The sequence below is a fragment of the Hyposmocoma kahamanoa genome, unplaced genomic scaffold, assembly GCF_003589595.1.
Source record: "Hyposmocoma kahamanoa isolate Upper Pololo Valley unplaced genomic scaffold, ASM358959v1 78, whole genome shotgun sequence".
In the NCBI taxonomy this organism is placed as follows: Eukaryota; Metazoa; Arthropoda; class Insecta; order Lepidoptera; family Cosmopterigidae; genus Hyposmocoma; species Hyposmocoma kahamanoa.
The window spans coordinates 17,286,720-17,301,577 of record NW_020653945.1 but is presented as its reverse complement, the minus strand read 5'-3'; the positions used below and the strand labels follow the sequence as shown (position 1 = coordinate 17,301,577).

The window sequence follows — 14,858 nt, the reverse complement described above, 5'->3', positions numbered from 1 at the left end:
AGCTACGACGAAGAAAAGATGAGTAACGATACTCACATAGAGTGATTATCTAGTAAATCATCTAACCGATATCTAGGATTTTATAATACTCTGTGTGAGTAATGAGCTTTGCCGAATAAAACTGAGAAATCCTAAAGTCACGTGTTGTGTTTGTTTCGAGTGAATTCTTGGCATTTCGACATACGATACTTTACGTAGGAGGGGTCGATAAATGTGATACTTTTGTCGTATCTAAGTAAGAGTAAGACGTCGTCCAGGGAAGGACTGCCATCTTACGTATTTTTGTCGCCAAGCAATAATGTGAACACTGGTTTTGAAGGGTACTGGTGAAACGACAGGCACATGGGACTTGGTATCTTCATGCCTCAGGCTTAAGCTGCGCGCATACACCAGTAATTTTATATAAAAAAACGACGTACTTACTCATTTTTCAAATGCAAACATCTTCCGCTGGTAATCGTATTTTAGTGGAATCCTACATGAATATAATAAATCGATAGAACCAGTTTGATTGGAGCTACAATTCAAAATGTAAAGTGTTAAAGCGAGTTTGATGGTTAGCCAATAAAAGGATGATATTGAAATATTTGAAAGAACACTAAAAACGGTTGAGTTCGCACCCTTAGTATAATAAAGCCACATCTGCAAAATTACAACTTTTCAAGCAGAAAGTTAGAGATTCTAAGTCATTGTTTTGACATAGTGAATCAGAGGTGAAACAATTTTACATTTATTAGAAACACAGAAACACGCGTAACATTTCCGGGCAGATAAAAAAAATATTTTGTTTCAAATATCGAACGAACATTCTCGCTTAATTTTTATTATTTATCTATTGAGTATTAGCTATAGACCCATCAGCTTATAACAATTAATTAAGAAACTCCAAACATAATATACTTAAAACTAGTTAATGTAAAAACTATAATTACAAAAATCCGCCATTTTATTAAGCCATTCTCTCGATCAAGTGAGATTGTGACCAAGCGTTCGATTATTTTATTAAAAAAAATGGCAAATGGATATTACGTAGTTGCCGAATATTTTTACGGCTTTTGGCTACTGCGGTGTCAGTTGAGTTAAATTGAATGATATTTTCAAAAAGGGTTTCTGCCACAGCTGCAAATTGACAACTTTTCAATAAAGAGGCCTCTATATTATAAGGCCTCTCCACACTGGCGCGCGAAATCTCGCCGCGAATCGCGGTACGGATCGTGGCAAGAACTGCCAAAGTTCCACACTCGCAGAGGTTCGCGCCTGGTTCACAATATAGTTCGAGCGCTTGACGAAGATGGACACCGAAGTTGCTATTGCTGCTGTGGGACTACTTTGCGCTTGGGCTATTTACAATTATGCTTTTATAAAGAAAAAAATATCAGTCTTAAAATGTCAGTTCTAGTTCATTTGTCTAATTCACGGACATTTTAAGCACGTCAACAATAAAAATATAAACACAACTGTCTGCGGTCCTTACTTATTGGCAACTGAGCCACACGCGAATGTGGAGTCTTGTCGCCAAGTTCGCGCTTGACAAAATACCGACAACTATCGGGAACGAGCCGCGAACGCGTCACGAAGCCGCGAAGAATATGCGAATCGGATCCACACTCATGCTTCACGGGTAGTTCGCGCACGAGTGTGGAGAGACTATAAATTCTACGAAATATCAGTCAATAAGTCTCTGTGATTAAATAGAAGAATAATAAAATTTCAAATATACATAAGTAGTTTCATGTGGATCGGATTATTTTTATGGTGTTATTATACCCAGGGTACGAATTATAATTACAATGTTCATAAGACGCACTAGCCATATATAAGAGAATGTTTAATTTGAAAAAAGAATGACATCAGTAGTCTTTTGATTTCGATTAAACGTTCTAGTTCTACCATTGACTTACAAATAAATGGACGACGGGTCTAATACAAAAACCACGAAAAAAATGTCCCAAGTCAACCTATTCGAAATTTAAATTGTTATGTCATCGCAGTATCGCGCTGTCCGTAGAACAAATGAAGACTAAAGCGGAGTGTCGCGCTCTGTATACGATTTTAGCGCCTTACAAGTGCGGACACTTTTTAGCGCGGACCCGACGTCCATATAATTGTAAGTCAATGAGTTCTACATATCATGTCGTCTTTGGTTCATGTGAACTTATTTCATAATTCAACCTTTTTTAGCGTTCCTCTAAAGTATATCCTGTTTTTGCGTATATAAGATCGTAGGAGTATACATGTATACAATATATACAATATACATTTTTAAGTTGGTCCATAATATTTGATGTAAGATAAAAACATTTTTAATAGAACATATGAGCATGATTTACATAAATTTAGATCTATATTAGAAGCATAAGAAAGTTTAAAACGTAATCTACTCAACAAACGACTGTAATTTAGTTTATAAAAAAAGTCAGAAGAGGGCACAAAGTGCACAGTCGGGCGACACTCTAGCAGTCGGCGGCACTCACCCTCGCGTCGTTACTATGTCGAAAATGCACGGGGTTAAAGCTAAAGACACACTTGTTACAATACTTGTAATATAATTACTTACTTTTCGGAAGGGGATATTTCATTTCCCTATTTACATTACTTATTGATATTATTATTGAATAGGTACTACAGGTAGCATATATTTGTTTAATTTCATACGTATTTCAACATTATTAACAAAGGCACTGTATCAAACAATACATTTGAACTCTCTTTTGTTTTGCTATTCGTCGGCCCATGCTTTTCTACAATACAATTTCGAAAGGTAAAGTTTGGAAGTGTGTATTAAAACAGCTTTAATTTGCCAGGTGTGTAAAGCGTGCTCTCTTGAAAAGGATTTTAAGCAATTCCCCTACGGCGATCAGACCTTAGTGGGCGAAAGGGGGGCGTCTCTTTCAGGGGGCCAGCGGGCCAGAATCAATTTGGCTCGGGCCGTCTACAGAGAGGTAGGTAATCGATTTCTTATTTGTCATCTAAACAGTGGACTCATATGATAAAATGAAGGAAAAACACTTTCATTCCAGTAGATTGCTTTTAACGCCTGTTACAATATTCTTGTTTTTTTTTTTAAATTCTATTAATGATTGGAAGATTGCTTAACTAAGCAAAAAAGATCCAATCCACGAAATTATCGAAAAATTGGTTATGTATGTACCAAACGCTTCCTAAAGTCTATTAACCTCTTAGATCAGCAAAATAAATCCAACATACATACATAAATAAATATCTCTGGAATTACATGAATTTTGAAAATAAAACGAGAATGAGAAACATTTTTAAACTTCAAACTGCCGTATCTCGAAAGTGACTGGATGTGCATTGGATTCTTTTTATTTAACTACGTCCAATTTGAAATAGATAAAATAATAATGTGCCAGACAACCACACCAATTACCTGGTCTTAGCCAGACTGACCCAAAGAGACAGAATCAGAACATCTATACCAGAATCACTTTAGAAAAGTTCACTTCCCAAATTGATCTTACGACGAATTGAATCTGGGATCCCGCGCTTATAGTGCATATCACTGGGCCACCTAGATCGTATTATAATATCATTATTAGATTGATGGAAATATTTAAAGCTAAAGCTGAAGTGGCAGCGGGCTGGCCATATCTGTCGGAGAACGGATTACCAATGGGGAAGCGAGTTCTTGAGTGGAGACCACGGCTCGGCGAACGTAGTGTAGGACGCCCTATGGTCAGATGGAGTGACGATTTGCGAAGGGCTGCTGGCAGCAGATGGATACAACGAGCTGAGGACCGGGCGAAATGGCGCGAATTGGGAGAGGTCTATGTCCAGCAGTGGACTACGATAGGCTGTTGACGATGATGATGATTTGTAGCCTAATGGTGACCTACCGCCTTTGAAGCAGAGGCTGTAAGTTCGAATCCGTGCTCAGACCTCTGATTTTCTCGGAATTTATGTGCGAAATTTAATTTGAAATTTACTATGACCTTTTCCGCGAAGGACAACATCGTGATGAAACTTGCACGTCGAAGAAGGTTCACAACTTTTAGAAAACGTCTAAAATCCCCAATCCGCATTGAGCCAGCGTTGCGGACTGTGCGTTTAACTTGCCTGAGAGGAGTCCCATGCCCAATAGTGGGTCGTATAAATAGGTTGATGATGATATTTTCGATCACTTACCTAACTTAATTATACGTAAAGTGTTTTAGGAACCCAAAGCAAAGCGCTGCTTCTCTTTACAATATATATATTTACATAATTATTTAGAGCGACATATACCTACTGGACGACCCCTTGTCAGCGGTGGACGCGAAGGTGGGTCGTGAGCTGTTCGAGGGCTGCATCAACGGGTACCTGCGAAACTACACTAGAGTGCTCGTAACGCATCAAATACATTTCCTAAAAGCTGCCGACTACATTATAGTCATGAATGAGGTTTGCTTCCAATAATTACAACAATATTTTTATTGAATATTATGATTATGTTTTTACAGCCACGATATTCTTCAAAGAAAATACTATGTTACTTTTTTATTACACATTCATACAGAGATCAATCAAACAAATAAAAATTCCATCGATCGGACTCGACTCGAAGACGTGGCTTCCGCTCTTATCACACCAGCAGATATAACGATTTTCTCTATGTGCTTATTGCGGATCTTTGTATTTGGTTTAAAACGCCTTTTTTATTATAGCGCCATCTATGAAATCTAATGGAGCAATTTTTGACGATTTATGAAAGTTTCTTCAGTCAGCCAGGTACCATTAAAGTTACCAGAAGACTGACAGAGATGTCGCTATATTAAGTCTAATATTTATATATAAAATACTTCGCTAGTTTTGGAAGAATGGCATAAGAGAAGTTACGTCAATATTGTTTATTGCGACAATATTAGTCGACAGTACAGTTACAGGAATTCGAGAGGATGTGAGTTATATTTTTTTGTATCTAATGCATTGACTTACAATTATATGGACGTCGGGTCCGCGCTAAAAAGTGTCCGCACTTGTAAGGCGCTAAAATCTAAAAGCTAAAATCGTGTACAGAGCGCCAAACTCCGCTTTAGTCTTCATTTGTTCGACTGACAGCGCGATACTGCGATGACATTACAATTTAAATTTCGAATAGGTTGACTTGGGACATTTTTTTCGTGGTTTTTGTATTAGACCCATCGTCCATTTATTTGTAAGTCAATGATCTAATGGAGCAATTTTTGACGTAACTTCACTTATGCCATTTTTCTATGAGGAGTGCGAATTTTGATTACGAATTTGTGATATCGACTACTTAGCTGAGTGACTGGCGGCAGGTAGGTTTCGGGTCGCCCTTAAACAAGAAAATTGTTTTTATTATTTTCTCATTATTATCGATCATCGATATTTGTATCAAATAAAGATCGACGTTGTCACGTTGGGGCAACAGACGCTGGTTCGAGTCCAATCGGATCGAAAGAATTTTTCTTTGTGTTTGTTCGATATTGGTATGAATAATTTTATTAACTCTTTATTTATTTAGTTGTTTTGATCATTATTGAACATGACAGCTCCATTAGAAAACAATAAATTAGGAAAACAATAAAATACAAACAGATTAAAGAAAATACTACCTAACCAAATACGTATACAAAATTTTACGCGGCACTATGCAAACATCAATAATAATTGTTAAACGTATTTATTTCAATAATATCCTATGATATGGAAATAAAACATATGCTGTCAATACTGTTCAAATAACGTGAAAACCTGAAAAACGTATTTACGAAATATTATATAAATATTAACACTGCTAAAACCTAGATAACATTTGTATTTTATCTGATTTCAGGGCGGAATAGAAAATGTCGGCACATTTGACGAGCTCGTTACGAGCGGCAAGGATTTTGCCATGATGCTTGCAGCCCTTCAAGAGGGTAAAGAAGATTCCGGTAGTACTTTTTCATCTGAAGTAAGTATCTACAATTGGGTCTAATTAATATTTATTTATTTGTTTATTTATTAAGAAACAAGTGTCACGAAAACTAAATGTTTGGCTGTAACAAAAATCACCTTTGGCTTCACCATACCCATTTGTGCCGCCAAGTAATATGCGCAATACTGTGTTCCGGTTTTGAAGGGTAAGGGTGCTGCTGAAATTACAGGCACTTGGAACTTGTCAAGTTTATGTTTCGGGGTGACAGGTGCGGTGACGATGCCCTTCAGATCTTTACCATTTAAATCTCTGAGTGGCACTGCAACTGTTATGAGACGTGACGTTTATCACCAGGCGCACGATTTGTATGTCCCGTAAAAAACCGTAACAGTCTAGGTAGAGAAATTGCAAATTAAAAAGAAAACAAACAAAAAAAAAGAAGAATAGAAACAAAAAATAAATATACCTACTAATGTGACTTATTTATCGTGCTATTATAATAGAGAGAATAAATGGAAGAAGATTGACGGACGGAAGGCGAGTATGAGCGGGCATGTTAGTAAGGGCCGACCAAAGCGAACTTACTACATCCTCGATGTAAAATATATATACAATATACATAATGAGGACATGCACGACGTAAAGAAAGGCCAGGTCAAGAATATCCTTAATAGACGAGCATGTATGAAAGAACTGATGCGTGTTAATGTCGCGAAAGATGTGCACCAGGATCGTAGCAAGTGGAAGGCTGTTGTCTCTACCTACCCCGATGGGAAAAGGGTGTGATTATGTATGTATCATTTAATAATGAGACACACAATATTGTAATCAATATTCATACATCGTATGACCAACGGTTGTCACTAAAGATTGAAACATTTTCAACTCTATAGCAGTTGTGACAAAAGGGTCTAAAGCCCAAAGTGTAAAGTAATGTGCTGTTCACTGTACAGTTGGCGATGTCTTTATTAAAATGCTCATGAAGTAATTGTTTTATTCAGAGTGGAAAAGAAAAGAAATCGTACCTGCGAATTCTTTCTACGTCAAGCAGCGGCGATGGTGAAGACGAGGAGGAATTTGAAGCACAAAAGATGGCTGCCGAGGAACGCCAATCAGGCAACTTGAAATGGGAAGTTGTCTCTTCTTATTTCACTTCTGGAGGAAATTGGTGTTTCATAATGTTCACCATATTTATGATTCTCTTGACGGCTAGCGCTGCCGCCAGCGCTGATTATTGGATTAGCTATTGGTAAGTATTTTTAACCTGTTCATTGTGCAATTTCGATGCGTACTCCGCCATAACATGTAGGCACATTGAGGACATAACCAACCCCAAAGTGCGGTCGTAATAAAAACACAAAAAATGTTTGAAACCCGGATATTCTTTGGAAAGTTCAAGTGCAGCAATTTTTGGGGTTGACGCGTTTGAATTGAAATCTGAACAAATATCAAAACTTCATATTGCAATAATAATAATATGCCAGAGTATACTATATAATATGTCTCAAAATTACCTGTACTACGCATACAAGAGCAACGGAATTCACTCTTGGGCACTTCCCAGAACACCCAGGCCGCAACAAATTTAGAAAGGAATTTATCCTACCGGGAATCGAACCCAGGACCTTCTCATCCAGCGCCCACAGTATAAACTGTTGGGTCGCCGAGGGTATGCCACTGATCAGATGCATCGATCGATAAAGTGCTAATGTTTTATCAAAGAGTGTGCGGTGGAATTGCCCGATTTAATATGTGGATATTCCAAGGATTTGCACGAAGCGTCCCTACCTGATGACTAATTCTCTGAACGAAATAACTTGGGTCTTTTCAGGCGAGAGTGAATAGACATTATTTAGGTGTGTTTGCTTCATCGTCGACCTAATCGCCACTTACTATCAAATGAGATTGAGGCCAAATGCACACTTATATGTTATGAAAAAAAAAAACCTTTCAAAATCTCTAAATACAACGGTATTTCAAGAATTTAAAAATATTATGTAGATGTAGCAGTAGCAGTAGAGCTTCTCATGAAAGAGTTCGTCCAGGAAAGCACTGCCATCTTACTTATTTCTGCCGCCACTAATGCCAACTTATGTCTCAAGGTGACGGGCGTAGAGGCAGTGCCCCTCAGGTCTTTGCGATTTAAAGCCGACTGGCACTGCAACCGGACAGGCGTGTAGCTACCATTAGGCGCACGACTTGTTCATCCCATCATTTGATATGATATATAAATAATAAAAAATGTATTTTGTAAAGATACAATTGCAGGGTAAATCAACACAAATGTCCGTGTTATGTCGCATTCTTAGGCTTTCGCGTTTACAACACATTGAAAATGAAACTAGTTTTCGGATCTAGATCACGTATTTTTGTTTTTTGAAAGAACGTTTCGAGCTCTTTACAGGTTCCACAGGTAATTGAGGTGGTATTCGGGCGCTTTTTAGCGCTGTAGTGGCGTATCTGTGGCGCTGCAATGTCTAGTCTGCAAAAGCAGCGCGCTCGTGGGGTGTCTGTGGCGCTATAGCTGCGCTTCTAAATATTGTATGAAAAGTAGTAGTGGCGCGTCTGCACCGCTTCTATAAGTATCTCATTTGAAGTCGACCCTAGTATCAACCAGTTATGTCTAATATTTGCTTTAATAGTAACCGAATTTGAAAATGTATACATATAGTTTTGTTATGTTGATTGAATTATATCGTGCAAAATAATTATTTGTTTCGTTGAAGGTCAAATCAAATGGCGCTTTACGAAATGGGACTGGAAGGAGCTGAAATTGGTGATTATTCATTTTAAATTAGATTAATATTAATAATAATTTATTCCAATTAAGACTACCCTTTGTCCGATAAAAACACATCTGATTCCAATTTTAGAGGATTGTGAAGGCCCGGTACAAGAGTCAATGTAAAAATAATAGGTATTGAAAAAAGTCCTATCGCAGTACCACCACTTTATATACAAAACGCACGCACTTTTTACAACAACCGGTACGAGAGACAAGGCGTGATGGTGATATTTTATCCAGTTACAAGTGTTATTTCATTCGCAAAGCAAAGAATTGGTTTGCTCCAAACATATTTAACTTACAAAAAAATAAGTTAGTTTTATTATTTTGTTTGAAAATGTTATTGTACTTTATGTAAATTAACGTGTAACGGACTGGACCCAGCTTGGTTCTTGTTTATAAAAAAATGTGTGACTCCAAATACACCTAACGCTTTTTAGTAACAGTAGAGCTTATTGTGAAATTGTTCGTTCTGGGAAATACTGCCACCTTACATATTTCTGCCGCCAAGCAGTAACGTGAGCTTTACTGCGTTTCGGTGTTGAAGGGTAAGTCAACAGCACATAGCTACACATTAACGTATCTTATTCCGTTGCACTGGAGGCGATTTTCGAACAAAAATGTGTAGTCTGATGTGCTGTTGTCCGGACATGGGACTTATCAACTTTTGTCTCAGAGTGACGGTCGCAGTGGCAGTGGCCCTAAGATCGTTGTGATTTAAAGCTCTGAGTAGCACTGCTACTGTTATGGACAGGCGTGTTGCTTATGACCACGACGAGACACGACTTATTCGTCCCATTAATTGGTATCATAAAAAAGAACTCTTGGAAAAAAATCCATTTCACATATTTTCTCCCTATGCTTAGATTCGAAGTTTCAATTTAGCTAACCGATAGATGCATATATACATATAGTAACTTGTGAAAAACAACACTTCAAGCGTGTTAACTTGAAAGGGCTTTTAGATTGACAACGATGAAAATTAATGCATTGAAACATTAGCTTCTTAGATTATATTGTGCTCTAGGTTATGACGTCATTAGATGAGAATCAAGTAAATGTCGCGTATTTTGTCAAAACATATTTAGTGATCTGAAATCTACAAATTGTTTCCACAGATCCCTTCTATGCCTATCGATATCGATTTCGTTTTCATTTCATCTCTAGTATCGATGTCATACAGGCTCTAATAAAAAATATTGAACATTTCACACTCTCCCCGATCCGTAATAATGTAATGGTAGTAAACGGATGGTTGCGGCTTTTGGCATTAAGTGCCTATAATTTCTAACAAAACTATTGCTGAGAGGGAGAACACTTTCATCGCCTTTGAACTTTACAGAATTCTGCGATAATAATCTCTGTGATTCAGTATACCTCAACGTAGGTGTATACGTTTCGCTTTTTGTTTAATAGTCTCTTATAAATAACACGTAAAGTATAAGCAATTCCGTACGAGAGAAATTACGATAAAAACTTAAATCAATTGACGTGCTTCTTTCATCAAACCTATTATGAATATCGAATAATAAAACCTACCAATTTGTCATATCAATAATATTAAAAAACATTGAAATACGTTAAGATTAAGTTATTTAAAAACTTTTGCGCTTATTGTATGTCTAATGGTGAATTCACAATCATCTTTATTGGTTTGCTTTTACTATATTGATGAAGTGTAATTCTTGATTGTCGTATGATAAATGTCGTCTTTTATCAAGACGTAACAAGATAAAACAAATAAAATATTCATTTTCTGTCACCAGAAAAATCAGGATCCAGATTTCGTGAGTTCTATCTCAAGACGACCATTTGATGTAATTAATAACACAAATATCGAACACACAGAGAAATTCTTTCGATCCAGCTGGATTTAAATCAGTGACCTCGCCATACCGTGGCTGACGTTCTTCCAACCGAGTTGTGGAACGATCCAGCAGACCTTACGAATTTCTCTGTGTGCTTGATGCAGATCTTTTTTTGCTGTAGCGCCATCTATGAGAAATCAATGAAAGTTTTTCTTCACTCAGCCAGTTTACCTTTAAAGCTACAAGCCAGCGGATGACTAGAGATGTCGCGTTACATTTCATATTAAATCGTAATAAAATATTTTTATTTTAGACCCCGGACTGGACGTGGTAGTGGGCCTTTTCACGACTGGCCAGTACCTCATCATCCACGGCTGCATAATAATAACATGCATCGTTTTGACCCAAGTTCGAATCTTCCCGTTTGTGAGTCTGTGCGTTTCCGCTTCCGCAAACCTCCACAACCGCATGTTCTCTAGTATGATAAAGGGCATCATGAGGTTCTTCGACACTAGTTCATCAGGTATGAATTTGCAACTTTTAATAAATATACTGAATTTCTTCAGTCCACTGATAAATTTTTGGTTATTAGCGCAAAAGTGGTGAAACCCACATTTACTTTTTTTAAACAAACAACATTACCTTTAAATTATCAACGTACATAATTATCTTATATTGAAATGCTATTTTATAATGAAAAGTTTTATGTGTAAAAATATTGCATTATATTTATTTTTTAAGTGAAAATGGCATTGTTTGTTAGCTTTTTGCATGTTTATTTTAAAAACTATTTGATTTCCAGGTCGTATTCTGAACAGGTTTACAAAAGACATGGGAGCATTGGATGAAATTTTACCCAGGACATTGCTGGATGTTCTGCAGATTTACAGTACTTTGATAGCTATATTGGTGCTGAACGCCATTGCCCTGTATTACACTTTGGTACCGTCAGCCGTCTTGCTGTTTTTGTTCTTTTTATTTGTGAGAGTCTATTTGAAAATGGCTCAGGGTGTAAAGCGATTAGAGGGAACTAGTGAGTATAATTTAAATATTTCGTACCCTTGGTATAATAAAGGCAACTGTGATCATACGTTAAAACGGCTTTTATCACGTGTAAGGGCGCGTTTCCATTACGTTTAGTACCAGTAGAGCTCCTTGTGAAAGAGTTCGTCCAGTTAAGTACTGCCACCTTACCTATTTCTGCCGCCAAGCAGTAACGTGAGCTTTACTGCGTTTCGGCTTTGAAGGGTAAGGGTGCTGGTGAAAATACAGGCATATGGGACTTGGCAACTTATGTCTCAGGGTGATGGACACAGAGGCAGTGCACCTCAGATCTTTGCGATTAAAAGCTCTGAGTGGAACTTGCAACTGTTATGGACAGGCGTGTCGTTTACCATCAGGCGAACGACTTGTTCGTCCCAACACTTCATATAACAAAAAAAAAATTAAAAATGTCGTAACGTTTTATTTATCGTTGGATGACTGTCGCGTCTAGCTTGTTCCCATATCACGAGTATCTGTCGTGACTGTCTCATGAACGTTTCTTTTATCGTTAAACGACTGTCGTGTCTAGCTGTTCCCACTAGATCGTGACGACAATTTATCGGTTCACGGTAGCCGCCTTGTCGTTTGCACGACAGAATCGTTTCAAGTTGCGATTATCTGTCGTCATATTTGTATCGTGACGTACTGTTGTTACTACTAGCTCTTCATATTGTCATGACAGTCTGTCGTAGTAACGACAAAAAAGTCGTGAGCGACAGGTAATAGTTCGTGAAAAGTTGTCACTTTGCAGATGTGGCGTTATTACACTAACAATGCGATTTTACAGTGCTTTAATAATGAATAACTGTAGCTAGAAGAAAAAATAAACATTTCATAAAAATCTGTCATTTCTACAACACGAATTATATTACATTAATTAACGCACACACTCAACATAGCCCCGCTCTAGGGAAATCCTGTGTCGCGGGTGCCATTGACACTCACATAGACAACCACAAATTACACCCAAACTCACGAGGGAAAGAAATGTACGCCATACAACTATTTCTCCCGGCCCGAATCGAACCCGGGACCTCTGCTTGGCAGCCCGCCATGGTAACCGTTCGGGCACGGAAGCAGTTATTGTATGGGAGGTTTAACAAGATTTCATTTAAAATGTCATCATTCTGATAATTATATAAACAGAAGCAGGTATTAGTAGCAAAACTTACATAATTAACTGTTTTTAGCAAAGAGTCCTGTGTTTGGAATGGTAACATCATCCCTTAACGGCATAGCTACTATAAGATCTTGCGGCGCTCAAGAAAACCTCATCAAGGACTTTGATACTCATCAAGTAACTATGAACTTTATTTTTATTATTAATATGGACATGACTATTCAAGCCTAACTAGAAGTTAGTGTTGCCCAAATGCAAGACCAAGACGAGACTAACAGTCTTGGTTTTAGTCTTGAGCAGTATATATGCTCTTGATAGTGGTCTTGGCCTTGAGCCAGTACACCTGTACAATTTCAATTAAATATACAAGCCAGGACGCTTTAAATTGCATGACTATCTGTCTTCACAATATAGTGGGACCGCATCCTAATTATAATTTCAAAAATAGGCGAGCACGTCGCTACTCCGCAACTGCTCTTCTAAATATTGTATGAAAATCAGTACTGGGGCGGTTGCAGCGCCACAGTGGCGCCACTGCAGAGCTTCTATAAGCGTCTGATTGGAAGGCGTCTTAAAACTGTACCTGTATAAATAAAAAAATAAAAAATAAAAACATAAAAATATAAGAATTTCTCACGACTGCTTCATTTACAGGACTTGCACACGACTGCATGGAACGGATATTTGTGTGGTGGAGCCACGTTTGCGCTATACTTGGACACAATGTGCCTACTTTATCTAGCTACGGTCATTTTCGTTTTCCTGTATCTTGACTTCGGTAAGTATACACGGTACATGGTACGGTCAATTTAACTGTACCTAAAAGGTTGTTACATTTCCTTCCCCGTAAAATGAAAATATTTAACATATATCTTTTTTATTTTTATACTAAATGTCTAAAACAACATCTATGTTTTTATGGCTTGTGAAAATATTTCTACGAAACACATATTTTTATAGGGAGAAGAGAGAAGAGAACAGCTAAAATATCAAGAGTGGCACCGAAGGTAGATATTGTCGTCTAAATTCATAAATCTCACAGACATATATCTAATGTCTGTGGTAAACATCTATTAATATGCTATTTTGAATAGACATAAAAAACAGGATTACTAGAAATTATTTTATATGATAATCTATCATGTATCTTTATTTTACAACTAAATTAAACTAAAGTAAATTAAGTTTTAATTGCTGAATATTGCGGTTGAAGAGTAAAGAAGGAATCCGTGAGTTTAGTTTGACGACGTTCGTAGTTGAGTGGCTTGCAACATTTTCATGTTGTCGCCATCTCTGAGGGTAGGGTCTGAGGGTCATCTCTCCCGGGTACGATCTCCGGCCCATGTAGAAAAACTGACTTTTCTATATTGTGTCATGTTTGGTTGTTTGTGGTACCGTCATTGTTTCCGATTTCCATAACATAAGTTCTTCAGTTACTTACTTTGGGATCAGAGGAACATATGTGATGTTGTTTAATATTTATTTATATTTCGCACCTTTAAAATGAAAGTGACCAAACATCAAATTTAAATTTTTTCAGAATACGCAAAATAAGATTTGAACTTGTGACATCTTAACATTATATAGTCCTGGAAAATAATGATAAAATATTCAAATTCACTACCTCAAACAATGTTTCTCATTATTGGATCTGATTTGTTACAACCTTATGAACAATGATTTTTAAAGTCGTTTTACGGTATAAACAAATTTGTTGAGTTAGGTCACCTTCATTGTAAAGGTGCGATATAGTGTACACGGAGTTACGGGGTTTTGAAATTTTGCCGACGATAATAAAGCCTTATACATTTTGTTCATCTAGATGACATAATCCCTGTGGGCAGCGTCGGCCTCGCGGTGACGCAGAGCAGCACGTTGACGGCGATGTTGCAGCACGGCGCGCGCATGCTTGTTGAGTTTATTGCGCAGCTCACCAGTGTTGAGCGAATCCTAGAGTACACGCGCATTGAGAACGAAGAGAACCTCTTCGAAGGACGTAAGTAAGAATTACATGACTTCTAAATGGCAGAACACAGTATTTTTAAAGCCACACCTTTCGGATCGGGTATTAAATATCACAATCTTGACAATCACAAAATATTTATTATTTTGTCAGGCAAATTTTTATCGATTTTTCTGAATATCTTAATTTTTAAAATTTGACAACTTTGGTGGCCTTACGATTTATACGATGGGCGCTGGATGCGGAGATCCTGGGTT

General features: G+C 37.4%; 1 protein-coding gene across 1 annotated transcript in view; it reads left to right on the top strand.

Annotated features, from left to right (window-relative positions):
• The window catches only part of LOC113233337 (multidrug resistance-associated protein 4-like), a 65,033-nt gene that overhangs the window by 40,691 nt on the left and 9,484 nt on the right, over positions 1-14,858 (top strand). Inside the window, exons 11-20 of the mRNA XM_026468440.1 lie at positions 2,805-2,942; positions 4,234-4,401; positions 5,798-5,917; positions 6,883-7,130; positions 8,608-8,657; positions 10,788-10,997; positions 11,277-11,507; positions 12,709-12,815; positions 13,293-13,416; positions 14,461-14,634. Coding sequence (XP_026324225.1) covers positions 2,805-2,942; positions 4,234-4,401; positions 5,798-5,917; positions 6,883-7,130; positions 8,608-8,657; positions 10,788-10,997; positions 11,277-11,507; positions 12,709-12,815; positions 13,293-13,416; positions 14,461-14,634 — 1,570 coding nt within the window. The remainder of the gene's footprint in view (positions 1-2,804; positions 2,943-4,233; positions 4,402-5,797; positions 5,918-6,882; positions 7,131-8,607; positions 8,658-10,787; positions 10,998-11,276; positions 11,508-12,708; positions 12,816-13,292; positions 13,417-14,460; positions 14,635-14,858) is intronic.